We start from the raw sequence: 27,368 nt of genomic DNA, 5'->3' as shown, positions 1-27,368 counted from the left end.
CGTAGGAGCAGCTTCATGGGCTTTAGCTTTTGTTTGGGTGTCCAGGGTTGCCCCCTTTGGATGGTGGGCCAGCTGGGCTCCCACATACCTCAGCACGGGTGGGAGATGCTGACCGTGTTCCTCCTGGTTCTGAGGTAATTGTGGATGTAACGGGCAGGAATGCGTCCCGGTCCTGTCCAGGTTATGGCCTGAGAGCGGGAGGGAATCGGAGCCAGGCCTGGACACAACCCTGAGCTACAGCAGCGTCTGCTTTGGAATGGGCTTGTGAAGAACTTGTGGTTTGAGGTTGTAGATGTATAATTTGTAAAAAAAAAAGGTATTTCCTTTTGCCATTTTCACCTTTAAATTTCCGGACATCACGTAGAGATGCTTTTTCCCTCATGGAGTAACGGAAGGCTGTGTTGGGCGACAGGACGGGACACAAGCCAAGCCCTGGTAAGTAACAGAGCACTGAAGCAGCGACGGCTGCGTGGTGAGAAACAATGCGCTGTGTGTATAATGATGGTTCTGTGAAAGGAGAAGACTTCAAGCATCACGTGGGAAACTTTTGACATCCACTCCACTTTGTGGTGTTGTGCTGAGTGGCGTCAACATGCCGGTTTGCTCGAATACAGGCTGACGGACACACAACGCCAGACGTTCCGGCTGTAGAGGCTTAATGTTGTCATTACCTGCTTCTGCAGAGATCAGCCCACAGCTCCAAGGACTACATGATTCACACAGCTGCCGTTTACTGCAGTTAGTGCGGTGACTGTGGCCCAACTACGCGTCTTCCTTCTGATGTTCCATTGATCGCTGTAACCTTGGCCGCCAGCAGGGAGCCAGGGACACACTTTAGAGCAGCGTTCATAAAACAAAGATGCTTATTTAATAAGGACTGTGTGTGGGCTCCTGTTCGCAGAGTACACGCCTCTGAAATCATATTTTAAGGGTCGTAAGGCTCCCTTCATGTCTGCTGGCCTATAACGGAGCAAAGCCTGCAGAGCTGCTTCATGCTTGGACAGAGGGAGCAGCTGTGATGCCCAAGTAGAAAGGTGAGTTTTCCAGCAGGTCGTGGCTTGTGACTTCGGGTTAATGAGGACATTTTTCATGAATAATTTCACACGTTTCAATGTAAATCCTCGACAGGTGAAGGAGCTTAAACGAGTCTCTGGCTGTGCTGTGCAGATTTGTCTCTGCCGTGGGTGTGGATGTGTATGTGAGACAGGTGCCAGGGTGCAGTTGAAATAAAAAGACTCAGCTGGCGCCCGGCGCGCTGTGTTCAGATATGTGTTTCTGGCAGGAAGCCACAACAACAGAGACCAGTCCACTCAGTGGTTGTAAAGGAAACGGACCCTCCGCACACACACACACACACACACACACACACACACTCACTCCTAGCGCCTCTGTGGACGCGGGCATCGCTGCTTTTGTGCCACCCTCACAGTTTCAGGTAGAAGCTCTCATCAGGCTGAGTGGTGCCAGCTCATTTTATAATTGAATTTATCGCTGGCACTCTGCTGTTTCCGTTTGTGCCTCGGAGGCTGTTCTCCTCTGCCACTGGGCTGAGTGCAGCTGTAAATATCTTGCTACTTATTTCGATTAGTGTTGGATATCATTTAATTATTTGTCTTTATCTGGCAGACTGATTAGGAGCTGCAGTTTGTCTGCCGCCATTGTTCTGGTTACGTCCAGCGTGGAGGAACCGGTGAGAGGCTCCATGTCCTCGTGTGGGTGTCACCCTACACCTCCGCCTGCCTGGGGTTTTGGGTGTCAGCTATTTCTGGTGGCGTAGTGTGCTCATTCACTACTGCACAGCCTCGCCCCTTACCCACATTAGACAACCTGTTGCCCTTCAGAGGATGACACACAAGCCAAGAGCTTCCAAGACTGACAAACACTGACTATCGGACCACTTATGCGACACAGAAGCCTGTCTGGAATGCAAACAGATGCTCCCGTTGCCCTTGAACTCCCCCCGAAGGGACGGTCGATGGGTGGGTCCTGTACCTAGGACCAACCTTTATCCTTAAACCATCCTCTACTGTAGGATGGACTAAGATCTTCAATATTTGTTTGCTTTCCTGTAGTTCGGAGAGTAAATGGTGTGAAGGTGTGGTCAAATGGAACAGAGATAAGCAGCATAGTTTTCCAGTTTGCATGACTGGAGATGAAAGGTGCTGCTCTCGCCCTGAAAGGATCACCAGGTCACATGACGCTCCAAAATAAAACTGACAAAGAGGACGTGACTCATTAACAGTTGTCTGTGGAGGTTACAGACTTGTTTTTGATTACGAAAAATACTTTTACCCAACATTAATAGCACATCGGCCCCTCCTATTGTTTACAAAATAAACACAGCGAAATGAAGATCCATTTATCTAAACCGATAGATCCAGGCCGTAACCAAGCAACTCGTCGTTCCTGTGCAGCGTTACACGAGTTTCTGATCGTAATCATCCACTGTCCTTCTATCTGTCACATTACAAGCATTAATAGGTTTCACTGTTGCTTCTTTAAGCGAAACGTTGTAGTCGTCCTTTTTTCTGTCGCCGTCATCTCGTTCTTGTTCTTCTCAACATTTCTAAAACCACATCATCTTCACGTCATGCCTCCTAGAGAACAATACTAGCAGCAATTTGTGTTGATTGCATAATGAGAGTAACTGCGGTTTCCATCCTGTATTCAAAGATGCACCTTGTTTGCAGCTCACTGACTCCTCACGCGTTTGAGTTTTGAAGCTTCCGTCGGTGCGTGTCGAAGTTTGACCTTTTGAGTTATGTATTTTTCAGGAGACACGCTGAATTCCTTCTGTAAACACAAACACCCCGTGGCTCAGACGGGGGAGGTTGAAGCTGTTCACCGTGGTTTTATCTTCACATATTACTACATCACTGAATGTGCTTCATGTTCAGTGCTATGTTAGCTTTTTCTGAAGACTAGGACACTGCTCTTGTTCAAAGCAGTGGGTCAGGATTTCTGAGCAAATACTGAGTCATGAACAAGCAAGTCATGGTGGTGGTGTGTCCTGTTTACTGTGTTTACAGTGTTTACAGTGTTCATGCCGAGATTCCCATTACTCTGGGAGAGTGAGGCACTTCTTATCTGCAAAGTAATGGCGAGAGAGAGAGAGAGCTGCATGCTGACAGAGAGGGGGAGAACTTCAAAAGATGCTAAATATACTCATCCCATTTTTGGCTGTACACATGCATCTGTATCTTGCTGTGTGGGCTTCACAAGAGGAACTGAGCTGAACAATCAGTGCAACAGTTGCTCTGCTTCACTCCTCCACTCAGATTATAAGGTAGAAGAAAAATAAAGCGCTCACAATTAATCTGTAACTGTGTTGGAATTCTGCAAAGGTACAACCACACCCAAACCTCTCCTTCCTGTCTCTATATTAAACCTTTTAGAAGTCAAGCTGAGCAGATGTCCGCGGTTCTAGAGGAGAGGAGCTCCTCATGTCAGCTCCCAGAACGGATGAGGAAAGTGGAAGGTTGTCGTCCTGGCTGAGCCATAAATCTGCCAACTTATTTCTCTGTCCTTACTAAATTCATTAGTGCCTTATCCATCTCTCACACTCACTCACTCACTCACTCACACACTCACACACACAGGCTTATCTGAACTGTTGCCAAACACCCTTCCTCTGTGTACAGCCTTGCAGGGACACTGGGGCGCGTCATTGATAGAGTAGCATGAATGTTATCTGCCACAATGGACCCTGGCTTCAACGCAGCTCAGATTTTAGGAGCCGTCGACTCACGATGAGGACGACTGGAGGCCTGCCAGAGATCTCCTGTGTGGTCCTTTCTGTAACCTTGACTGTGCTGGTGCTTGTTTTAGACCATTGCTCCAGCCTGTTCTGCCCCGACTTGAGGCTATGTCTGTAGCGTGGCATTACCTCATGTGCCCTGAGTCCTGGTGCTGATCCACGTTACTCTGAAGGCTAATGCATGACCGTGGGTTCCTATGTATTGTAATTGGTGCATTTGATGCACAGGAGTGATCATTTGCACTTCCCACAGTGATGCCTTGTTCAACTTGGCTCGTATTTTGAAGTCGTTTTGAAAACCAATGACTGCCCCAGGCCGTCTCTGTTGTTTGTGAGCATGGCCAGCTGTTTATAGATGTTGTTGTCTCTGTGTTGTCCTGTGTTCAGCCTGTTTTTCCTCTTCGCTGTGAAGGCTCTGTGTTCTGCTGGCTGTTGGGGCTTTCTGATCTTTAGAGGTTGACCTCTCCAAAACGCTGGGCTGGACTCGGACACAGTTGTGGTCATTGTGCTGCTAGTTAATGATTCTGCCCCTCCATTTTACCCTTAGTCTCCTTCAGTTCCGCTGACTCCTTTATGGAGTCAAGAAATGGCTGCCCTGAATGGCCGCAGCTTCCAGGCCAGTGGACGTGGGGTGAAGGGTCGTGGTCGGGTTGAGGCAGTGTAAATTGGATTCATGTCTTGTGCTGCTCCATAAATTCACAACCCTTTCAATGTCAGCTCACACAAACACATGCTTAAAGGCTTGTAGCTTCTGAATGGTAACATCTGATGCAGAGATGAGAAAATGTGCTCCCTGTTCTCCATTTTGGTTTTTGGTAAGCTCTCACGTTTTCCTCTCCTTTACATCCACTGTTGGCTGCTCTCCTGCTCACTTCTTTCTCACTCTCTCTCTGTTCGCCTCATTGCTAAGCAACAATGACAGCCGTGACAGATTTGTGCTTTGGCTCACACGGTGTCACATCTGACTTTAGCCAACCCCCTCCCACATAAAGGCACATATGCTATAGAACGGAGTGCCCTGCTGCTGCTGCTGCTGCTGCTGCTGCTCTGCAGTTTATGGTATCGGGTCCCACCCCCCTTGAACAGCTCCCTGTTCAGCACAACCCCAGTGAGGTGACAGGAGGAATACGTCCAGCTGGACAGAACCATTGTGTCCCTCTCCTGAGAGCTTTGATCCCTTGCCCTTCATTCCCCCCGACCAGTGGCTGCCCTGGCAGCCTGGAAAAGGGCCACATCGCTTCTCGATATAGCACTGTCGCTCTGTCCGTGGGGACAGAGAGGTAGCATCCAGACTAGTCCTGGACTGTGGGACAGCTGGGATAAGATGGAGGCTTCCTGTGGATTGGTTTCATCCTGTGCCCCACCCTCTTGCGTCCCTGGCTTTACTTTACCGTAGCCAGGGCTCACTTTTGGCTCCCTCCAGCTCCACAGCACAGACTCTTTGTCTATGACTCTGTGCTCGTCTCTGGGGAGCAGAGCGAGAAGGCTGAGGCTCCCTCACGTTCCCCTCCCTTAGTACCCCCTGATCCTGGACCCATTTTTTTCAAGGCTTTAAGACCGACCTGTCAGCCGCTCTCTTCCCCAGAGTCAATGCGGCCCGGCCCCCTCAAAGACCCATCCACATCGGCCTTCTGTTTGAACAGGCCCCACCAAAAGAACTCTTGTGCTGCCCTTTGTGCGCTCATAAATAAGATCAGAGTTTAAGTCCCTGTGCGCTTGTGTCCAGAGAGGACCAGAAGGACTAATGTTACTTGGCAGGCCTATCGATCACTGAGCTCCTCCTGGAACGCTGACTAGCTCTGCAGTCACCCTGATGCCTGCTCTCCTACACAGAAAATGGGTGCACTCAACATTGCAGCAGGTTGCTCAAGTAAGTCAAGTGTGTTCCTCTATGTTTTACCTGGAGATAAACAGCAGCATACTCACATCTAGTTAGTATAGTTGTTTAGTCCAATAATCAAATTAAAGTGTTTATGTCAGTCACTGATTGATTTACGCATTTATCATCTTAACCTGTTTTCCCATTGGAACACTGGAGCCAATGAGCAAGAGGCAAAGTAGACCCTGGGCGGCTTGGAATTCATATATTCATAGCGCATATTTAATATTACCAAATACACACACCCCATGACCCCATAGCCCATCTATGGATATCAGCAGATTGCAAAGTCTGCAACAGTGATGCTCTTCTGGTTCTGACTCTAATTTCTTGTCTTTCCAATCTGACACAATTTCATCAGTCTCAGTGTGTCCCAGCATCTTGAGCACATCCAGGAATCTCTCTTGGCAGTGCAAACAAGCCCAGATTTGTAGCAGGCTTTGGTTACAAGATAGACAACTGTTAAGTCAGATATTTTTCCAACCAAATAGGCAAATAAGGAAAGAGATGAGCCCTTGCATCTAGATGAATCCTCCTACAGCAGGAAGACACAGCATTGGTGCATTGAGGGGAAAAAGTGTCCTAAGGGATGACCGTAGAGGTGGACAAGGCTTAGAGAGGAAAGAATAACAGATAGACAGGGGTTAAAGGGCCAGTGATGTCAAAGAGCTATGACCAGACAAGTAGTAAAGCCAATGGGCAGCAAACAGTGGAAGGAATGTTTTTCATGCTTCAAGGGAACAGAAACAAGGTGGGATCTACAACATATTCTACGCTATGTACAGAGGCAGAACTCTTCTGACTGGATAAGAGTTGAGATAATTCAACAGTGGTTGAAGAGGCATGGTGTTCATATAGATTCACAGACAAAGTCGTTTGTTCAGCATGATGTCAGGAGGTATCGTATGTCCTGCTGTTCGCTGAACGTCCAAATCCCTCTGTCATAGCGATTCCATGCGTGTCCAGTCGTCTGGAGCCACTGCTTCACCTGCTCTCATTCTTCATCAGCTACAGACGGGGCGAGAGCCCCTTTGACAGTAATACATAACTAGCTATCCAAAGCTGATGAGACAACAATAAGCAATACATTTACAGCATAGTAATAAAAGGTGCCACCTCGTGTTGAATGGACCCACAGCCCTGGTTTGAGGCCAGTGGTGACTCATCTGTTTCGTTGTCCTTTCACCGCTGACCTGTGCTCCGTCATGTGCAGTAGTGTTTTTGCCTGACAGTCGTGTTGCGTGTACGACGTGTGGTAAAGATCCCTCTGGACTCACGTCGCCGCAGTTAGATGCTGTGTAACTGTGAGACCTTTTGTGAAGTAGTGTCAACTCTGCTTCTGCATCTTGAGTATTTTTCCCACCAGCCTCTAATCAAACACTGAGCCCTGCACCCTCTCTCCTCTCCTTCTGTGGTTTGTTGCCACTTTTTGCCGATAAGAGTCTCTTGTTTTTCCCTCAAAGTACCTCAGTGAGTGAGAGGAGGTGGGTTATGGGGATGAAGGGGAGCTTGAGGGCTTCAAAAGAGAGAAGGGAATATAGCAAACTACAATAACAAGCAGACAGTATTTCTTTCATGTTTCACTGTGTGCTCAGTGCTTCCCAACGTTTCACGCTGTTGGCTGCAGGGGCCACAGTACCATCTCCACCACTGGCAGCATCCTCATCCTCCTCCGTCCATACTGAGATATTTGAGAGGAAAAGTTTAGCCGGGTAGGTTTTCAAGACACCAAGTGGACTAATGAACAGGGTGTTGGCTGCTTATCACTCTCTCAGGTGTGTGCTGTGGTGTTGACAGGGATTTGGTTTGTTTAGTCCCAGTCCACTGCTCTGTTTGCCTCCTGTGAAGTTGGAAACCTCGACGGCAGGAGGAGGAGGGGGAGGAGGGCAGTTTGGCTGGTGATTGCTTTATTCCTCTCTCCCGGTCCCTATCTCACACACACACATTGAGAGGGCTGGTGCTCAACTGTAGCTCAAGTTCGGTGTGGTTCCGTTCCGGGAGGTGGTGGTGGTGTCGGAGGCTGTTGGAGGGTGAGGAGGAGCAGTAATTAAAGAGCTTTGAGAGAGGGGCCCCTGCGCTCTGTTAGATGTGTTTCACCCCTTTACCCCTCCCTATAATCCCCATAGGAATAAAACAAATTGGGCTTTTCAGCCTGCTAGCTGGTCCTGGGGCTCCTGTAATGGGATAGACATGAGGTGTGTGTGTGTGTGTGTGTGTGTGTGTGTGTGTGTGTGTGTGTGTGTGTGTGTGTGTGTGTGTGTGTGTGTGTGTGTGTGTGTGTGTGTGTGTGTGTGTGTGTGTGTGTGTGTGTGTGTGTGTGTGTGTTTTCCACCATCAGTGCAGCTAGTGGCTAATTGCTCCCAGCTCAGTGGTGAAGTAAGTGTGCAGATGGACAAAGGAGCCTCAGCTTCATTTATTTAACCCACACTGCTGCGATCTAGACTACATTACGCTGCAATGCCTCTTAAACACCTGAGCGTCCAGTGTGAGCACGTATTAGCACAGAGCGGAGTGTGGGCTAATGTTGGCATCTGTTTTAAGATTTGCAATAAAAATCCCCATTTGAGTCGAAGATGTTGCACCCAGGTCACATTTAAATTGCTTTGTTGTGTGCCGTCGTCCAACTCAGCTGTGTAGTAGAACGTCTGCTCTGTTTACGACCTCATAAACATTTTTTTTTTTTGACCCATCGTTAACCTGTGTTGCAACGCGTTCAGGCAGCAGATCCTCTTTCTCAGGTTTGATACCTGGCACACATCAGCTTCCGTGATGGAGCTAAACTAGCCTGTAACACTTTATCCTACAGCTGGAGAGCATTTCCCAACCTGAAGCCTCAGCTGCTACTAATCCAAATCAAATGTGGTGATGGCATGCACCTTTGAACGGCCTAATCGGATCAGAGGTGCAGGAGCATGATGTCAGGCTGCAAACGAAACGTGCATGTAAATTCCTCATCATCTCGTCATGTCACATGTGAACGACAACACACAACAGTTATCTTAAACGTATGAAACGTATGACGTGGGGGGGTAACGTGGACCAGCGTGGACCTGCAGTCGATCTTGTGTTTGAGAGGAAAGTTGACTTCCCTCTTCCCTCTTAATGAGCCTCAAGCACATCTCATTTCACTGATTGTTGCACTTCTAAAAGGAAAACCAGCCCCCACCTCCCTTCAGTTCCTCCACTTCCAGTCTTTCAGGCGACTTCGGTGGGTTCTGCCATGCAAAGCAGCCAATGATTTACTAAGAGATCCTTTAATCATTACAGGTTTTATTCCCCCCGCCTGTCTGGAGGTCAGTAATCGTCTCCATTTTACACAAAAGGAGCTTTGTTTGTTGCAGGGTTGTTGAGAGCTGATTCATTCCAACTTGTCTGATGAAGATAAGCAGGTTGTTCATTAAACATCACTCAAGTCTCAGCGGCTCTTTTTCCAGCAAAGCCTAGAACCACAGATGTTTTCATGTCACTGAGGAAAGTAAAAAAAACACTAAATCTGACAGGAGCCGGAGCTGGCATCCTGCTGAATTCAGTCCCTTACTGCCTCAAAGCAGCTTTGACCAAAATATATTTGAAAAGTCACCATCCTCTGCATTTAAAGAGCTTCCACCACGCACACGACCTGACAGTTCGTGCTTCACGTTGCATCTCGCTTGTGCTCCCTCGTCCTGTCCTGCTCTGATCAGATGCTGTCGCATTTAGGATTACTGAACTATTTCTATTTCCTTTTTGTAAAATTAATTTCAGTCAGGAGTTCACTGGGGAAAAACAGGATGATGTCATGTCTTTGGAAGGTTAACTGACAACATGTGAGTTAATTGGAAGCACAAATGTGGATTTAGTTTAAGGCGAACCTCAAACCCGCTGCTTCGTTGTGGCAGAAACAAAAATCACTCACGGTGTCGTGAAGGGAACTCGTCCTCGTCCTCGTCCTCGTCCTCCTCCTCCTCCTCCTCCTCCTCCTCCTCCTCCTCCTCCTCCTCCTCCTCCTCAGGCAGCGTTCGGTGTGTGTCTGAATTTTGTCCTGACAGTGTGAGAACGTTACAGCGGTCCCCGGAGTGTTTGAGGGTAAAGACAACGTTATGTTACACCTTGATGAGGGTCTCATATGTGCATTCAGAGGCGATGCACAGGACCTGTGCATATATAATATCGGTCCAGGAGCGATATTAACGTCACCTTCAGGGAGTTTGAGCCGATTGGGAGCAGACGCGAAGGAGGGAAAAGAGGAAAGAAAGCGGGGATCCGAAGCTTTGAGGCCACGGGACGGAGGAAGACTGGACCTGAGGGATGTGTGAAGAAACGACCCACTGTGTCCTAACGTGAAATATGACCCTGTCCAGAGACGGGGTCTCAGGCGCCTTTGGTTATGCATGACAGATTTGTCTGAATGGACTTGATGAGCCCATGACGGACACGTCACGCCCACGTTAACTTATGTCCAACAATTATATGATGAAGAATGACCTTTAATGAGCACAACTGAACTTTATGGGAAAACATTTGTGCTTCTTTTTTTCCTGATTTAACTGAGGCGTATGTGGACCTCACAGATTCGTTGGATTAGTGCGTGGAGACAGGCGTCGTCTGTGTAATACAGGCCTCAGGTGCTGTGTAGGTACAGTGTGGCTCTCGGTTCCCAGGAACCTGCTCGTTTTGCAGGAACTGACTGGTTGAGTTCAGCTCAATAGACAAACATCTTCACCTTTCATTTTTCATGTGGAGCTGCTGCTGCTGTTTGATCCGTCCGCTCCCACTCTCGTTGCTCTGCACCATCTCCCCTCCTTGTTCTCCTACTTCATTAGAAGCGTGCTGTTTTGGTTGATGAGTTGTTCAGCTGAAGCAGCTGTCACAAGCTGGTGGGGCGGCGAAGGGGGGCTGTAAGATTGATGTCTTCATATTCACAAATGCCTCGAGCCAAATTACCGTTTATTGAGTTACGTCCTGATTTTCCTTTTTATGGTCTGAAACAAGACACCAGACGCGTCACTGCAGGCGGATGCTGAACAGAGACAATAGCCTGATACGAAGAATCAGAAGTTTGACTTGTTTTAGGATTCAGTGTTAAAGGTGAAGAGAAGGACTGCGTGGTCCTGATAGATGCTGATGCTGCTTTGATCTGCAGCTGAAAATCATTTGAATTTAGCAGCACAGGCCAACGAAACAAATATTTGTGGGGACTCTTTAAACAGGAGGTTCAGGTCTGTATGTGTGAAAGCCCAACTGTCGTCTCTACCTTCTCTCCAATGATGCCCTTGTTCCAGAGCTACATTAACTACAACCTCCACCCGTGTGTCTTTAGTATGTTTGGCTTAACAGCGGTTTGCACAAATTCTAGTCAATACACAGAATATTTGCACTCCATCAGTTTTCTAATTGGACAGCCGTGGTGCCCAGTGGATTACGTGCACCATAGCAACAAAACCAGTTAGAGACGGCCTATAATTAGCCTAAGTGAAGCTGTACCTCTCCATCCTACACACACTGGAAATTTGAGAAAAGTAGGTTCAGTGGGAGTTTTGCTTTCCTCCTAAAATGAACTGGAGAGATTTCAAATCCACTGTAACTATAGTTTACCACCTTCTGCATGTTTTACAGTGGGTGTAGATGATTTCACAACACCCCATTAACCTTATTATTGATCATATCTAGGTTCAGTTTAAGCCGTCTTTGTATTTTAATAAGCAGGAAGTGGGATTCGACCAGGTCGTATTAAACTGTAGCGTTTCTGGGTCTGAACACTAAAACCAATGGTGTGATTATATCTCTTATTGTTTCCAGCTTCTCTATGTTTGGGATCTGCGTTAAAACAAAAATAAATCTGCTCTGTGTCTAAATACAAGAGTCGTTTGTATGAAGTCGCTTTTTTGCTTCATGGCCTTTTGTGAGTAATGACTCTACACAAACATAAAGGTGTGAAACATAAAAGCCTGATGCACCTGAGCAGTTAGTTTTACTGTTGCTCAGACAACGCAGCGCAGCAGATCTGTGGCTTTGCCCTTTCGTTGCTTTTCCTTTCGTCTCCGATGGTTTGTATTGATTTCCTGAGCATCATTCCCAGATGACGCCTCTTCTCGCCCCGGCAGGAAACGCTCGATTCAGGCTCCCTGTTCCGCTCTGGGTGGCTCCTGTCCAGGTGTAAGGTCCCGTCTGGGCCTTGATGCTCAGGAGATTTCCTTGTGATGGTGGATGTGAAAGACTGATCGCCCGTGGCTTTATTAGGAGGAATAACAACATGTTCAGTGGGGTGGAGGCTGGTGAGAGGTGTGCTGCGCTGCCCCTGAGGAGCATTTGGCCTCCTCTACTGTTTTGTATGCGTTTGACAGGTGAAATAGTGTGGGAACTGCAGGGAGTGTTGCTTTGAAATGCTTTTTGTTGCGCTTGTCTGAGATGTGGAGGTGCCTGGTGAATGCTCAATAGCTCTGTTGGAGCCATTGGTGAATGGTTGAATGTTGGGGGGAAATGCTGCACATTGTGGCTGAGGCTCCTTCTGTGGGTAAACTGTCCATGTTTCCTTTCCTCAGCAGCTGACTCCCACAGAGGGGAGCAGAAACAGCTTTTTGTCATTGATTGATCAGACAGACATTCACGTTGCCTGTTTCTCAACCTGAACCAGTGGGGGAGTCACCGCTCTCATATCCTTCGCCCTGGGACGTGGCACAAAGCTGTCGTGCTGTCCGCACTCATTTTCATTGTTTTCACTGTTGTGTTCCATGTGTTGAGGAAACCTCACATGGGGGACAGTAAATCAAAGATAGCTGTAATTCTGTCCCTTATTAATTAGACCAGTACTGTGTTTTCAGAGCCTCTGAATTAAGTTGGACCCCTTCGGGAAGTAAAAACACAACGGGGTTCTTTCAAAGATGAAAGAGTCGCAGGGTGAGACATCGTCCCGGAGGGTCGGTCACCCACGTCTAGATGATGAGACACAGGAGGGTCAGACAGGGTCCTGAGAATCCAGAACCCAGATAATGTGGGCTGCATCAGCTCCCACTTTCCTAATGCAGAGCATTCGTTCAAGTGGCGAGAAGAGTTGATGCGAAGGGAAACGGAGGAGGCAACGAAGGTGAGACGAGCGAAAAGCAGCGAGAACGAGTGAGAGGAACAGTTGATGTGTTGAAGAAGTGGCTGATGGATCACAGAGTGTGGGTTTGCGAGAATAGCTCGCAGTTGCTTTTCCAGGCAGAGCAGCAGAGAGAGGGATTGTTGGGAGCCAGCGCCATTGTTCAGCCTTCCCTTTTGAGCTGAAGGAGACAGGAGAGTTTCACACGCCACTCGCAGGCATCCTGCTGAGTTGCCCCGGAAGGGGGCTATTGCAGCTGGTAAAGAAGGCCTGGCCATAGGGATAAATTACTCTGAATGGAGTGTTCTGTGTTTGCGGTTTTCTCCTCTCTGTCTAAAGGGAACCCGAGAGGGAAAGAATTCAGCCCCAACCACAGGTTGTCCGCTTCACTTCTGAGAGGGCTGTCTTCCAAGTCACCAATTTAACATCACTCCACCCCCATCGCCCTTCAGACTCCCCACCTCCTCTGGAATGCTCTGGGCTCTGGTTGTCCTGCAGCGGTGTCAGCTGAGGTTCATAAGTTTAAGATGCGTATGTATTTTTATTTGGCAAACGAGCAACTAATGGATCCCACGCCCGCAGTTAGCACAGTTAGCACAGTTAGCACAGCAGCAAAAGTCTTTAAGTTCACACCGTTCGCTGTGTTTGCTCATAACGACGACCTGTAAGAGGAGGCGGTCCGTTACCTGGTCGACTGACAGGGATGTCCTTTAGCACCGATAGCTGTAATATGTCTTTATATCTGCTCCTCTGACTGTTGTCAGAGTTAATATCGGCGTCTATTCTAAAAGTGATCTGCACAGACCAGTGTGTCTTAGTTGGGCAGATGTAGAAAACAGATCAATATGCTCCAACTCCAAACTCTCACTCAGCGATCTGAAATGTACAAGCCCAGGTTTTTTAAAGTAAAGCTCCTCGCGTGGAGGTCAGTGTGGAGCAAAACCCTCCATGCTGCGTCAGTGTATAAGTAGAAATGATGGATGTGGGCCTCAGCGCCGCTCTTCATCCCCTCAAAGCCCTTAAAGTGAGTTACGGCTTCGCCCACATGGACTAATCTCCTCTTATTACACTTCTCCATTTACTGTGATGGGGCAGCAGCTTGGAGTCACAGACGTGGACATGGGAGCTGCTCATCCTCATCTGGGGTCTGTCATCACCTCACAGCAGACTCAAACCCTGAGTTGTGCTTCTGGTGCTTGATGGGCTACTTCGGCCTCCTCCCTCTGTGTGGTGACGTTTAACTGTCCATGGATGTTGACGTGAAGGCCGTCCACATCGTACCCAGTGAGCCTCTGACTGTTGAGCTTTCTCTGTGATGACTAGTTTACCATTGGTACTAGAAGCTCACACTCAACTAATCATGTCCATCTACAGGATCACTGATTGAACGGTGCAGTCCCCAGTAAAACCATTCCAGTGTTCGTGCTTTGAACCTGCAGCCGCCACAGTTTGAGTCTGATTTGTGTGTCAGATGGATTTCAGGCTGTCAGCATGCGGCTCAAAAGCAGGTGATCGATAAATCCCAGGGAGAGGTTCTGATGTTCTGATCTCCGGGGGGGAGCGAGGCCGTGCGGACCGACCCCGCTGGACTGGACCTGATCCAGATACTACATACAGCACATACACATATGGAGCTGTGGGCCGAGGACGGCACGCTCGCTTGGCTTGTAGCACTCGGTCTCGCTCGCTGTGATTGTCCTCTAACTGGACACAGCAGTGTGAACATTCCTCTTGGTTCAGCTACTTCAGCTTGAGTCGAGCGAGCTCTGTTGTTTTTACAAACAGGAACATGGTTTTGATTTGCCTCGGCAGAACAATGGATGTTTGCAGTGGACACGGTTCACTTGGTTTGGCTTTATGGTACATTTCTGAGGTTTGCATCCTGCGGCGCAGACGTGAGATGGTTGTTTCAGAAGCCCAGTGAAGGTGAACACAATCAGGGCCGTCGGTGAATGTTTGGAGTTCTGTTCAGAACGTGTTAGATCCAAGGTTTCTGATTCTAAATCCATTTAGGGCTGTATCCCCGACTTCAGAGCGTGACACACATGCTTTCCATTTTGGAAATGTCTGCTTACTTAGTTTTCATACTTAGGTAGCTTAATAGCTTGATGTGAGCCAAACTACTGCTTTTCATTAGTAAAATGTCAGAACAACGCACCCACGTTCCCAGAGTCAAAGGTGTTTTCTTAACACGGTGTTTACAAAGATATGAACAGTGAAAGGTACAAAAGACTTGTGTGTGTGTGTGTGTGTGTGTGTGTGTGTGTGTGTGTGTGTGTGTGTGTGTGTGTGTGTGTGTGTGTGTGTGTGTGTGTGTGTGTGTGTGTGTGTGCGTGTGTGTGTGTGTGTGTGTGTGTGTGTGTGTGTGTGTGTTACTTACACTCACTCAGCACATTAACCAGCAAGTCTAGTGCTCGGAGCTGTTCTGTTTACACTGCTGCCAGAACACACACCACACACAAACTGTGCAGCGTCCTTACGTTTGATTTGTTGTTCGACCACTTCACACTGAGAGGTTTTGATTTGCGGTCTCATGACTTCACATTCAAAGGAAGCAACGCAGTTATTCATGTAACAAAACAAGCCAAGAAGTAAGGACTTAAACAAATAATACAAATAATACTAGTGGGTGAATTTATTTCTATGCTGTGAATTGATTTAATGAAGTCATGACGAAGGGTTTGTCTTGGTTTGATCTCAGTGATGTGGTTTCACTTTCCCCAGAGGAGAAGATGTCTTTTGTGTGTTGTGTAGGAATCATGTTGCATTTACAGACCCGTCATTAAAGGCAGTATCTCTCCATGATAATGCCTTTGTGCCCCATGTGCCTCCACCCAGCGCCGTTCACTCATCCCAGGCCAAGTCCGTCATCTTTGAAGCGACTTCAGAGGGAGAGACCGTGTATGGAGCTCTGTAGCAGAACAACCCTGTTTGATCTCCAACATCTTATTCTGGGCCGCAGCAGCAGGATGGTGATATATCAGCAAGCGTGTAATTATGTTGCTTTGTAAAAATGTTGCTCAGTGCAGGAGGATAAAGGAGCTGGGCTCAGCTCGCTCCGGGTCACACTGGGTGCATGACTGGCTGCCGTGCCGTGATGACCGAGCACCGATGTCGGCGGTTGGGCGGACTTATAACGCGTGATGGATCGCTAGGTGGAGATAAGCGCCTGAATCCGCGTCTGAGATGAGCAGGTGTGAAGAGCAGCTCCTCCGTGTGCGGCCGGGATGAGCTTGTGATGACGGCCTGTCCAGGACGTGTGCCAGAGCAGCACTGGTTGTGCTGGTTCCCAGTGGACCCGGCGCCGCCGGTCCGTGGTCCCGCGCGGTGCTGCTCGGTGCAGCTGCCGTGGGAGCGTCCAGGCTGAACAGTTGAGGCGCAGCTGCTCTTTGAAGCTCGACAGCAGCAGCGGCTGCGTGGCAGGAAGACGCTGTGGACAAAGGGCTGAACGCCCAGATGCCTGCTTTTCTGTCCCCTTTTATGGCCGTACACGAAGCCGGGCCGACCCTCCAGGTGGTCTCCAGGGAGGTCCACGCCTAATTAAACGGCAGCCTTTGACGGCGCTGGTTGCCATTGTGTGCTTTGGCCCCACTGCTCTTTTCACACTCATCATTTAACTATTTAACAGCTGCACAATAGGAAGCAGTGGGATGGAGTTGGAGCTGTCCGACCGGGTCCGACCGGGTCCGCCAGGGTCCGCCAGGGTCCGACCGGGTCCGACCGGGTCCGACCGGGTCCGACCGGGTCCGCCAGGGTCCGCTCGGTGAACACGGGCCGAGGCGTGGCGTCCGCTTGTGCCTTCGGGACCACCTGCCTCGTTCGCTGTTGGTAACGAGCAGAGGCTCCTTGGTGGTCTTGGTTTCTTTAGCCGTCAGTCGGTCTGAAGAGCAGGTTTGCCAACATCACCGCAAACAAAGGGGAGCTTCCCTGCTTTTGTTGCTGAGTAGAACCTTCGTTGATCACCTGGTTTATTCATGTTGATGTGGTGCCGCCTATTGTTTCATGATCAAAACAACCTGCGTGGTAACGAATGAAGTGCTTTAGTGGGTACGGGTTGGACTGGCTCTGATAATATCTGCTCTTTGTTCTCGAAGGCGGGTCCAGTAGAACAGCGAAGCGTTTGTTACTTTGTCTTAAAGGCTTGTGTGATGTGTTTAGAGGCACAGATTTGTCCTGTTACAGAACGAGCCAGCGGCTGGTTTCACCTGTCGACTCCAGCTCCTCGTTACCTCCAACCTGTGATAAGCTCCTTCTCGCTGCTGCTGCTGCACCTTCACAAACAACGCGTCCTCATCAGAAACGGATTATTGAACGTCTGAGGCGGTCGCTGGCTCCGTCTCTGCTTGAATGACGTCCTGTTGCTAGACCTGCCTGGTGTGTTGGTGTGGACTCAGGCAGGTGCAGGACAGCGTGTAATGGTTTCCTGCTCGTGGCTTCTTCCTTTTAAAGAATGTTTGACAAATGCGCAGCCTGTGATGTGGTTTTATGTTGACACTACGTCTGCTGCAGCTCAGAGACTCTAATTTAGCTCAGTGCAAACACACACACACACACACACACAAACATACTCGCAGAGGAATCAAACACACATACAGTAATGTGTGTAAAGTCACAAATCCATCACAGCTCCGAGCGCCGCAGCACATGCGTCCTGCGCGGCTCAGTCCTGGTCTTCGTTGGTGCATGTCTGTCTGTCCGTCTGTCTGTCCGTCTGTCTGCCTGTCTATTCGTCTGCCTTTCCGTCTGCCTGTCTGTCTGCCTGTCTGTTCGTCTGCCTGTCTGTCTGCCTGTCTGTTCGTCTGCCTGTCCGTCTGCCTGTCTGTCCGTCTGCCTGTCCGTCTGCCTGTCTGTCTGCCTGTCCGTCTGTCTGCCTGTCCGTCTGCCTGCCTGTCTGTCTGCCTGCATGTCTGTCTGTCTGTCATTGTCCCGGGGGCGTCTCCAGGGACAAAGGTTTTGCTGCTGGCGTCCGGTGGAACCACACACCGGCCAAGAGACGGGACAGTTTGATGAGACCGTCCCCGTGTCCTTCCTGTTAGCGAGAGTTCTGGAAACAAGGGGGGGGGGTGGAGTGGGAGGCAGCTGAAGAGGAAGTGTGAAGATGGTGGAAAGCGAAGAATGAGGGAGAAGTGGAGGAAAAGAGGGAAATGAAAAGAAAGAGGCCATTAATTTAGTGCTGCAGGAGGGAACTGAAGGTTAGTGAGCCCTCGCTGCCAGGCCCTCCTGGGTTGACTGATGCCTTTGTGAGGAGGCCAGGAACCACACACACACACACACACACACACACACACACACACACACACACACACACACACACACAGATGGCCGTTAACAGGCTTCAGAGTGAAGCTGGATGGGAAGCCTTGGTTTGTTTCCTGGCCGAGACGCATCACGTTCAGGATCTTCTCTGCTCCAACTTCCTCCTGTTGTGTGTTTGCAGGAGTCGAGGGCAGTGCTGAGTGTTCGTGCGGGAGGAACCACTTCACGTGTGCGGTCAGCGCCTTCGGGGAGTGTACCTGCATCCCGGCCCAGTGGCAGTGTGACGGAGACAACGACTGTGGAGACCACAGCGACGAGGACGGATGCAGTGAGTTCACAGTGCTCCTCGGTTTCAGATCCTCCGTCAGTGAAGTGGGAATCACTCCACATCTTTTACATCCTGTTTCATAAATCTCTACCAACCAACTACGGGTGGAGACACAGAGGAGCCACCGCGTCGTATGAAGCTGTTGGGTTGGTTTGATGTAGGGATGTAACGACTACTTTCACTTGAACATTAGGACAAACTGATGTTATTGGGGGATTTGTTATTAAAATAGGAAAAAGATGATGACCTTGATTTTGTCTTTTAGCTTCTGGTGCCTGTTGGTTCATTTCAGCTTGTTGTTGTTCAACACAGTTGAATAATTTCATTGTTCCCTTGAGCGAACCATTAAACTCCCACCACAGCCCAGTTTGGTTTTGTTTGGCAGCTCCACGGTGCAAATTTGTGTCGCTGCATGACTTCTGAGTTTTACTCTAAAAGTACAAGTGTGCTCAGACTTCTCCTGCACAACATGGCTCAGAATCGCAATAAAAGAATCTAATTGGGTCCATATGGATCCCATCATCACCCAGTGAAGCCGTGAATGGGTCACTGGTCCAGGCGGGCTCGTGTTTCTGGTGCTGGAGCTCTGCGTGGCGTCGGCCCCGTGCACAGAGATGCTCGAGTGACTTTTGGCAGCAGCGGCGTTTGGCTGGAGGGAAGTCTTGGCAGCCGACACAGACAGGAGCATTTTCCTGCAGAGCATGTCTGTTTGTCAAGTGGAGGAGATCTTCACTGGTCTTTTACACTTGTGCGTATTGATGTGAGCGTTCTCCTTCCTGTCTGCTCGCAGGCGGAGCAGCACATGCTGCCCTTTTGTCTGACACTTCCTGAGCCTTTGTGACGTGTGTGTGTTGGTATCGTTTCTCCATCAGTCTTCCGCTGTCACATTAAGCTAGTTAGAGGTTGGGAGAGTGAATGCTAAGTGTTATGGATTTTCTGGCTCTGTGAATGTTCAGTGAGTCTGATCGCCACATATCGACCCGTGGTGTGTCACTTATTCAAGGAGACACACAAGAAGCTGACGGACTTCGGAGCCTCTGGCCGGAGCTTCGTCATCCATTATTACTGTCTGATCGAGCCTCCTGGACTCTACATTTACACATAATCTATTTCTTTGTAAATAAAGTCAAGTTGCTACAGGTTCGGCTGTTAATGTAGAAACTGCTGCAGCTCACAGCTCTTTACAAACAGAAATGTATTTGTTTTAGAGGCACATGACTCGGCCTCTTTTAGGCTGATTGAATGAAGCGAGTCGGGTCGTAAACTGAGCTTTTACGTCTTGTAGATGTAGCGACGGACTAAATTTATGGAGGCGCAGCAGAAGCCGTTTTCCACAGTTCAGCAGGAAAAGCAGACGTATGTGTGACCGTGAGATCATAATGAACCAACGCCGGACACAGAGCTGGAGCCTCCGGCATCAGACTTTGTTTGAAAGCTGACTTATTTATCAGCCTCAAGTATTAATGATTTCCAGAGAAAACTGGATTGTCCTGATTTGGCTTTGAGGACCGTGCGTGTGTGCGTGTGGTTTTGCGTGCATGCGTGTGTGTGTATTTGCGTGCGTGTGTGTATTTGCGTGCGTGTGTGTGTGCGCCGGTTATAGGGTGCATGCGTGCGTGTGTGGTTTTGCGTGCGTGCGTGTGTGTGTGTGTGTGTGTGTGTATTTGCGTGCGTGTGTGTGTGCGCCGGTTATAGGGTGCATGCGTGCGTGTGTGGTTTTGCGTGCGTGTGTGTGTGTGTATTTGCGTGCGTGCGTGTGTGCGTGTATTTGCGTGCGTGCGTGTATTTGCGTGCGTGCGTGCATGCGTGTGTGTGTGCGCCGGTTTTTGGGTGCGTGCGTGCGTGCGTGCGTGCGTGCGTGCGTGCGTGCGTGCGTGCGTGCGTGCGTGCGTGCGTGCGTGCGTGAGGAAGTCAGCCACTGTGTCCGTCCTGCGTTAGCGCTGGGAGGAGGTCGTACAGGGCAGATGTAGAAAGTGATGCAGGTGTGTGTTTGTTTATAGTGTTGGGAACAGATCGTAAAGGGTCAGTCACTGAATGTTGTAAACCTAGTTTCACGCATTTTAAGCAGAACCTCACCTTCTATTTATTCTAAAGAATGAGACGAGCTGAGAGACAACCTGAAACACAAGTCTGCCTCCAGATCTGTGGATATGGGCCACGGAATATGAATTAATCAGAGCGGTCCAGTGTCCTGCTCCCAGCCACCTCCCCAGCTCCTCCAGTGGGACGCCAGCTTTTCCCCATCGCTGGGGGCTCTGGGGCTCAGGAGGCGCGTCTGCAGCGTCTGCGTGACGGCCTGTCAGTGTCACCAGCAGTGAAGCCGCTCAGCGTGAGTGTGACATCGCATCGCATAAAAGGATCATCATGGAGTTATTTTAACTTGTAAATGATTTCTAGTTGATCACAGAAGCAGAGCAGCCGTTAAGGACACACTTTCCATCACTCGTCAGAGAAAGCCTCTCGTCACTAAAGGGAAAAAGAGTCTGTTTCACAGGGTCCCACGTCTCAAGTGCAGGAATAGAAGTAGCCCTGAATTATAAAAGGAATGGTCAGTACACTTGTCTTCACTGTAGCAAGACAATTGTACCAGAGGAAAATGGCTCCAGGTCTGTAAACACTGACAAGAAGGAAGGAACACCGTGTTTGTGACTGTTGAATGTCACCTGGACGGATCTCCTCTAAACTAGATCCACAGCCAGGAGATCCATCCGTGTGCTGCGTGGAGGCCAGTCAGAGCCGTCTGACCTGTCAATCAATCACTCAGGCTGCTCCCTTCTGATGATGGCGTTCATGTGTGTGTGTGTGTGTGTGTGTGTGTGTGTGTGTGTGTGTGTGTGTGTGTGTGTGTGTGTGTGTGTGTGTGTGTGTGTGTGCACACCTCTGTTTTTGGATGTGTGTGTCTGAGTGTGTGTGTGTGTGTCTGTGTCTGTGTGTGTGAAGCAACCCTTTGCTGTGACACGCGGCCTCCTCTGCTGCTTGGGGTCGAGTCTTCGTTCCTCTGATGTCTTTGTGTCGCGTGAGCCGGGTTCATCTAGTGCACAGTGAGAAGACGCGTCAAACATCTGCTGAGGACCCGACAGCAGCGCACAGAAGGACGGTCTTTCAGGGCTTTGTGTCTCAGCCAATCAGAGAGCGGCTGTCTCCGTGGGAGCTCAGCTGATCTGAGAGCAGCTTAGGACCCCATGGCCTCCCACGCTACAGCCTCCTCTGCTCCTGCCTTTCTTCACTCCCTGCGACCACAGGAAACTCACTTTTCATCTGACTGGACTTTCTCTTTTATTTCTCGCTGTGCAGTTGGATTTCTCCATCCACTCAGCTGGTGTCTCTGTTTCTTTGTGTCCAGTGTTTCTGATGCAGGATTGCCCGGTAGCCTCTTTGAAACATTAGCATAATCCTCCTTGTTTTCTTCACTGGTCTGCTCTCCTTCGCAGCCTCCTCCACCTCCTTACTAAATATTCCCTCTGCTCTGTAAACGAGGCCTGTTCTAATGACTGGCTGCACAGGCATGCATCTCTCATGCAGTGGAGTTGTATGAACCCAATGAGCACATGTTACAGATGAGGCTTCAGTTTCCTTTTCCTCGTGGGCTCAGTCTCACTAATTGTTGTAGGAATGATCCCCACCTCTGCTTTACTTCAGTTATTACTTAACTTTAAAGAAAACCTTGAACTGTTTGATGGCCAGTCTGCAAATTACAGACTCACTTGGGATCTCAGCAGTTTACTCTCGACTGTTTGTCATTTCACAAGCTGAATAATTAACAAGTAACTAAAATAGGAATGACGGCATCTGTTTAGGTGCGAGAAGCGTTCGAAGGTAAAAGGAAAGTTTGACTGTGTCTCATTGAACGTGGTTGTTGTGTCGCTCACACATTGTAGTGGTTGAGTGTGCGTCGGTGCGAGTGCAGACAGGGTCATTTGCTTAATGTCACAGAACCAGACGGACGCACTGTGAGGCTGTGTTCGCTTGGCTTGAATCTGTTTTGTTTTCTACCTGAGCTGCTTTTAAATCTTCTTTATACAAGCAAAGCTCTGCTGACGCACAAAGTTTCCTACGTGCTTCATAGAAGGTCGCTGATCCAGAGCGACGCACGCTGACACCTCCTCATCAAATACAAGGCTGATTTGGACCGTTCACTCTAAGGCTCCAGGCGGCCGACGTTAGAAACCCGATCGCTGAGAGCGACGGTCGCCACTAGAGCATCTCTGCTGTCGCTGTGACGTCCACATGTTCTAGCATCGAATTTCCTTAAAAGGAAGTAAAAGTCATTGAAAACCTCATTTTATCATCGTTTTTATCGTCTCTCTGTAAACTAGATTTTACTCCCCAGTCATGTAAACCCGACCTCTGACCTCTATGATCATAACTCCACGCCGGCGTCTGCTGCTGTTCTGAACCGCGTTCAGGACTTTTCCCTGCGCTGAAGTTGAAGGGCTGTTTATTGTGGAGGTGGAGGAGGACAGAGAGAAAGCCATCACACAGACACCGAGCCAAGAGCAACTCCACTCTGATGGGCTGAAATATGTGCTGGCCCGGACCCAGCGCTGCCTGGAATCAGACAGGCCTCTGTCCGGATCTGCTGCAACACGAAGAGACGGACGAACCTTTACTTTATGATGTGTAGAAATGTGTCGATTCCAGAATAATCAGTAAAGTGTAAAAACAACGTCTCCCTCAGTAATTAGCTGCCACGCGCTTAAAGCAGCTCTTCTGTCGGATCTTCATCCGCTCAAACACTCGCTCTGTCTCACCGGGACGTGGCTGAAGACGTGTGGTAGGAGTCTTCATGCTGGAGCTGCAGCCTGTCCTGTGGTCCTGTGGTGGTTCACTGGTACCGGTCCAGTCAGGACTGGAAGTGAAATTCTTCATATCCTTGTTAGACACTGTCTGTCGACAGTCCCCCAACACACACACACACACACACACACACACACACACACACACAATAAAGCTAGTGGCGTCTGTGTGGATGCTTCAGCTGCTCGCCGGGTTCTTCATGGTGTCAGACGGTGGATGAGACAGGAATGCTGGGAACAGGAGGCCTGAGTGTGGAATGCAGCGCAGCATTCTGTAGCAGAGATGAGAAAAGGCCGTCTGCGGAGGAGAGCGAATGTTTTCACCAGCCACAGTCAGGAGGCCACTCGGTGGTTCAGGTGAGCGCTCCCCAGAGGCTGCATGTCTGAGGCGAGTCTGCTCAGCAGGCGGCGGCGGCGAGGAGCGGGAAGTGCACCAGAAGCAGTGTGCAGCGTCTGTTGTCCGCGCCTGTGAAATGTGACACCAGAGCACAACCATGGATGCAGTTCTGCTGTGGCATCGCTCTGTCAGCACTTCCACTTTTTTGAAACCTCATCAGTATCGTTGTCGACTCAAACGCTACAACACAAACCTTTGGTGGAGGAGCTTTGGAAACAAGCATCATCAAATGAGCATCGTGAATTGAACTTTGGGAGGGGAGAGAGAGAGAGAGAGAGAGAGAGAGAGAGAGAGAGAGAGAGAGAGAGAGAGAGAGAGAGAGAGAGAGAGAATAGATATAGATAAGGAGAGAAGAAGATAAGCGAATCGCTCTCTCTCTATCTCTCTATCTCTCTGCTCCTCTCTCTCTCTCTATCGCTCTGCTCGCTCTCTGCTCTGCTATCTTCGAAAGAGAGAGAGCACGTGTGTGTGTGTGTGTGTCGGCCTCGGAGGAATGCAGTCCTAGCGAGAACAGCAGCTGAGCTGAGCAGAATCTGTGCGATAAGAGAGATCAAAGCGCCCAGAGCCCTCATCAGCCTTCCCAGCATGCTCCCTGCTGATCTACCTGATATCAGGTGCATGTGTGCTCATTAGCATATGCTTCATGCTGAATCGTGTGCATTAATGACTATTTACTGGGGACGTGGCTGTTTATTCAGCTCGTACCGTGAAGCTGCTGACTCCAAACGTCTGACAGCAGCATTCAAGTCGAGCTGATGGATCTGTGCTCAGCGCACTTTAAAGCCCAACTTTATTCCAGGCCTCTGGAAGTGAAGCTAAGGGTGGAGGTACTTGTTGGTTTTCACCTTGAGCCGGGTCCAGAACGAGGAGCAAAGAATAGTTTGGTTCCGATAATTGTGCCACTAGAATGGAGCCAAACCAGAGACGACTCTCGCAGACTGAGGAGTTCATCAGAAGGTGAGGAGAATCGAGCCAGAAGCTGCAGAGTCCGTCTTTGTGTCTCCATGAATAATGGAATATTCTTGCAGGGGTATGTGGGTCAGTAGGGCTCTGCTTCCCCGGAGACCACCCTCTCAGACACTTATTTAATGCAGTCTCGTCGGCCTCGCTGCTTCGCGTGCTGCGTGACGTCATGCATTTTTCATGAGGTCCGTGTTTGAGGCCTGTGTGAAGTTGGCTGAAGGTCCAGGAGCCGCCGCTCCTCTCCCACTGATTGAATTAGCTGTGTGTGGATGACAAAGGGCCAGTCATCCGGCTCTGCTTAGATAGAAGGCGCTGCACTGAGAGCGGATATGAAGTTAAGGAGGAATGTGCTGAGCGGAGCTCGGTCTCAGGGTAAGAACTCAAATCCTCCTCGGCGCTGATGACGTCAAACGTTCACACTTCACCTGCTGCTCTGGAAACTCTATTTATTTATGTTCCAAACACAGACTGTGAGACTGATTGTTTGTTCATTTCAGCCTCATTCCTTCAAGGTCACGACACAAGGTTAAAGTGCAGCTGATTGAGGTTCCGTGATTCTAGTGCTGAACCTTCCTGTAGTTCATTCCATTCATAGATCAGGTTTCTTCAGTTCTTGCTGGAGCTTCGCGTGGGTGCGTTTGAAGGGTTCAAAGCAGACGATTGCAGCGCTGAGGCCTTTCTTCCTCTTCTTTTGTGGTGTTTTTCTGACTCTTCCTGTTTCTCCTCTTTGACGCAGTGCTGCCCACCTGCTCTCCGTTGGACTTCCACTGTGACAACGGTAAATGCATCCGCCGCTCCTGGGTGTGCGACGGCGACAACGACTGCGAGGACGACTCGGACGAGCAGGACTGTCGTAAGTGCTCCTGTCCCGACTCGGGTCCGGGTTCTGAACTGAGACCCGCTGTGTGTGTGTGTGTGTGGGGGGGGCTCTGCAGCAGATGTGCTACAGTTCAGTCAGTTCTTTCCAGAACAATGCAGCGGTGAAATGTTGCTCTGAGCCGAGGCTCGTCAGCGCCCTATTAGTGAGGCTGCATCTGAACGCATGGTCCAACTTTAGACTGTATTTATCCGTAACGACGTGTGGACGTGCGCTGCGACAGAAAGTCCAAACCTCCGCCTGCACTGATTATACACACGTCTGCGTGTTTGCCTCCTAATAAAACCTGTGTCCTGCTCCTTTGTGACTCTCCGTTCATACTTCCTCTTCACCTGTGACCCACATATTGTACCAGCTGCCAGACTGAGGCTGAAGCCCTTCTGATGGGGCTCTGTCCGCCTGCTGCAGACACTTATGAATTTTTCATTTCCATGCCCGGTAAATTTCCCTCCCACTCCCCAAACTACTTATTATTTCATGCTTTCTCTTCATTTTTTCACCCTGGTCTGTCTTTCCCTTCGCAGCATATTGTGTTTTTCCTTGCGATGCAGTAGTTTTATTTCATTATTTAGAGACGGGGAGTCAATCCTCCACGCTCGGGTGGAGCTAAAGCAGTTGTCAAGATCCTCGAAAAACATGCTGTGTGCGTCTGTGTGTGAGCGTCTTTTTGTGTGTGCATCTGTGTGTGTGTCTTTGCATCTTTGTGTGTGCGCTTCTTTGTGTGCGCTTCTTTGTGTGTGTGATGTTCTGAAGTTTACAGGATTTATCCTGGAAAGAGAGCTCGTTCCATCCAACACAGGCACAGCTGCCCTTTGACCTCTGACTGGCAGCGTATTGAGGGCTTGTTGACCTCTGACCTTCCTTTGTTTACCACACTGATCGGTTAGAAGTCATGAGAGAAGTGGAGGCAGGGAATCAATTACTTCAGACAATAGATTCAATTAGTGTGTTTGTCAATAGTGTGGTTGAAATGGGATTTTCAGGTTGTGGATTCAAACCGGCACGTGTTTCCCTTTCTCCCGTCTCCTCCAGATGACGTTGCTGTTATGAATGTAGGATTTTTCCTGACCTGCTCTGTAGCCAAATGTATCACATGTATCAGTGTAACTTGGTTCCTCTTCAGTTGTTTGACCTGCAGGTTCTGTCCCACCTTAATGCGTCTGTGCTAATGAAACGCTGAGGCTGAGGCCTCGACCTGGAGTTGATTCCTTTTGTCGTAGCATCCTTCTGTGTGTGTCTCTGCTTATCGCTGTGCGTTTGTCTCTGCTGTCAAACGCTCCCACTCTGCAGTGATAAATTATAGATTACCTCCTGCCAGGAGCCACCCATCATTGGTTCTCCTTGACGAGGCTGTTTACTCGGCCCCAGGCTTCACCATCGATTGTGTTGTAAATGTAGAATGTGATGCTTTGAAAAGCATTTAGTCTTTTATGAATAGGAGCAGGATTAAAGATATGAAGCTTTAAAACCGAAGCCGTCAGTGTCCCGGAACTGGAGGTTCTCTGCAGGGAGTCACTTCAGGGCCTTTCATCTGCAGCTTGAAGGTTACCTGGCTAACGAAGCGCTTCCCAACTTCAGCAGCCGAGTCAGGGTTGAAGCCGGACGGAGATCGGGCTGGAGCTCAGGCTGGAGATCGGGATGGAGATCAGGCTGGAGATCGGGATGGAGATCGGGCTGGAGATCAGGCTGGAGATCGGGCTGGTTTGCTGCTGAGCTTGAGTTCTGGTTGCGGTGATCGGGTTCTCAGGTCTTGTAGGTCTGGATGTTGTGACTGAGGATCAAATGCTCAAATGCATTCAACCATGAGGAGATGCTCGGTGCAGACGAGGTCCATGGAGGTTTGACTCCTGTCTAGTTTTTTCAAGTCGTAGACAAAGTACTTGACGGCCGTCACTCAGTCACAGTCTCAGCTTCGTTCAGCTTCCCTCCTCTTAAGTCGGGACCTGAATCTCAGCCCGTTTGCAGAAGCACCCGTTGGGCTCCTTACTTTGAGCCTGACGTTCGGGGCCACGTCTCCTGGGATGTTTCATATCTGTCGGCAGAGCTCCGCTCCTC

At 49.4% G+C, this 27,368-nt stretch overlaps 1 protein-coding gene across 1 annotated transcript in view; it reads left to right on the top strand.

The window, feature by feature from the left end:
* Positions 1-27,368, top strand: part of LOC114852225 (low-density lipoprotein receptor-related protein 4-like) — a 51,510-nt gene that overhangs the window by 7,968 nt on the left and 16,174 nt on the right. Inside the window, exons 2-3 of the mRNA XM_029144491.3 lie at positions 18,134-18,280; positions 25,173-25,289. Coding sequence (XP_029000324.1) covers positions 18,134-18,280; positions 25,173-25,289 — 264 coding nt within the window. The remainder of the gene's footprint in view (positions 1-18,133; positions 18,281-25,172; positions 25,290-27,368) is intronic.

The sequence above is a fragment of the Betta splendens genome, chromosome 3 (genome assembly GCF_900634795.4).
Source record: "Betta splendens chromosome 3, fBetSpl5.4, whole genome shotgun sequence".
In the NCBI taxonomy this organism is placed as follows: domain Eukaryota; kingdom Metazoa; phylum Chordata; class Actinopteri; order Anabantiformes; family Osphronemidae; genus Betta; species Betta splendens.
Note: the sequence above shows the minus strand (reverse complement) of the source record. Positions and strands in the feature narration are given on the sequence as shown.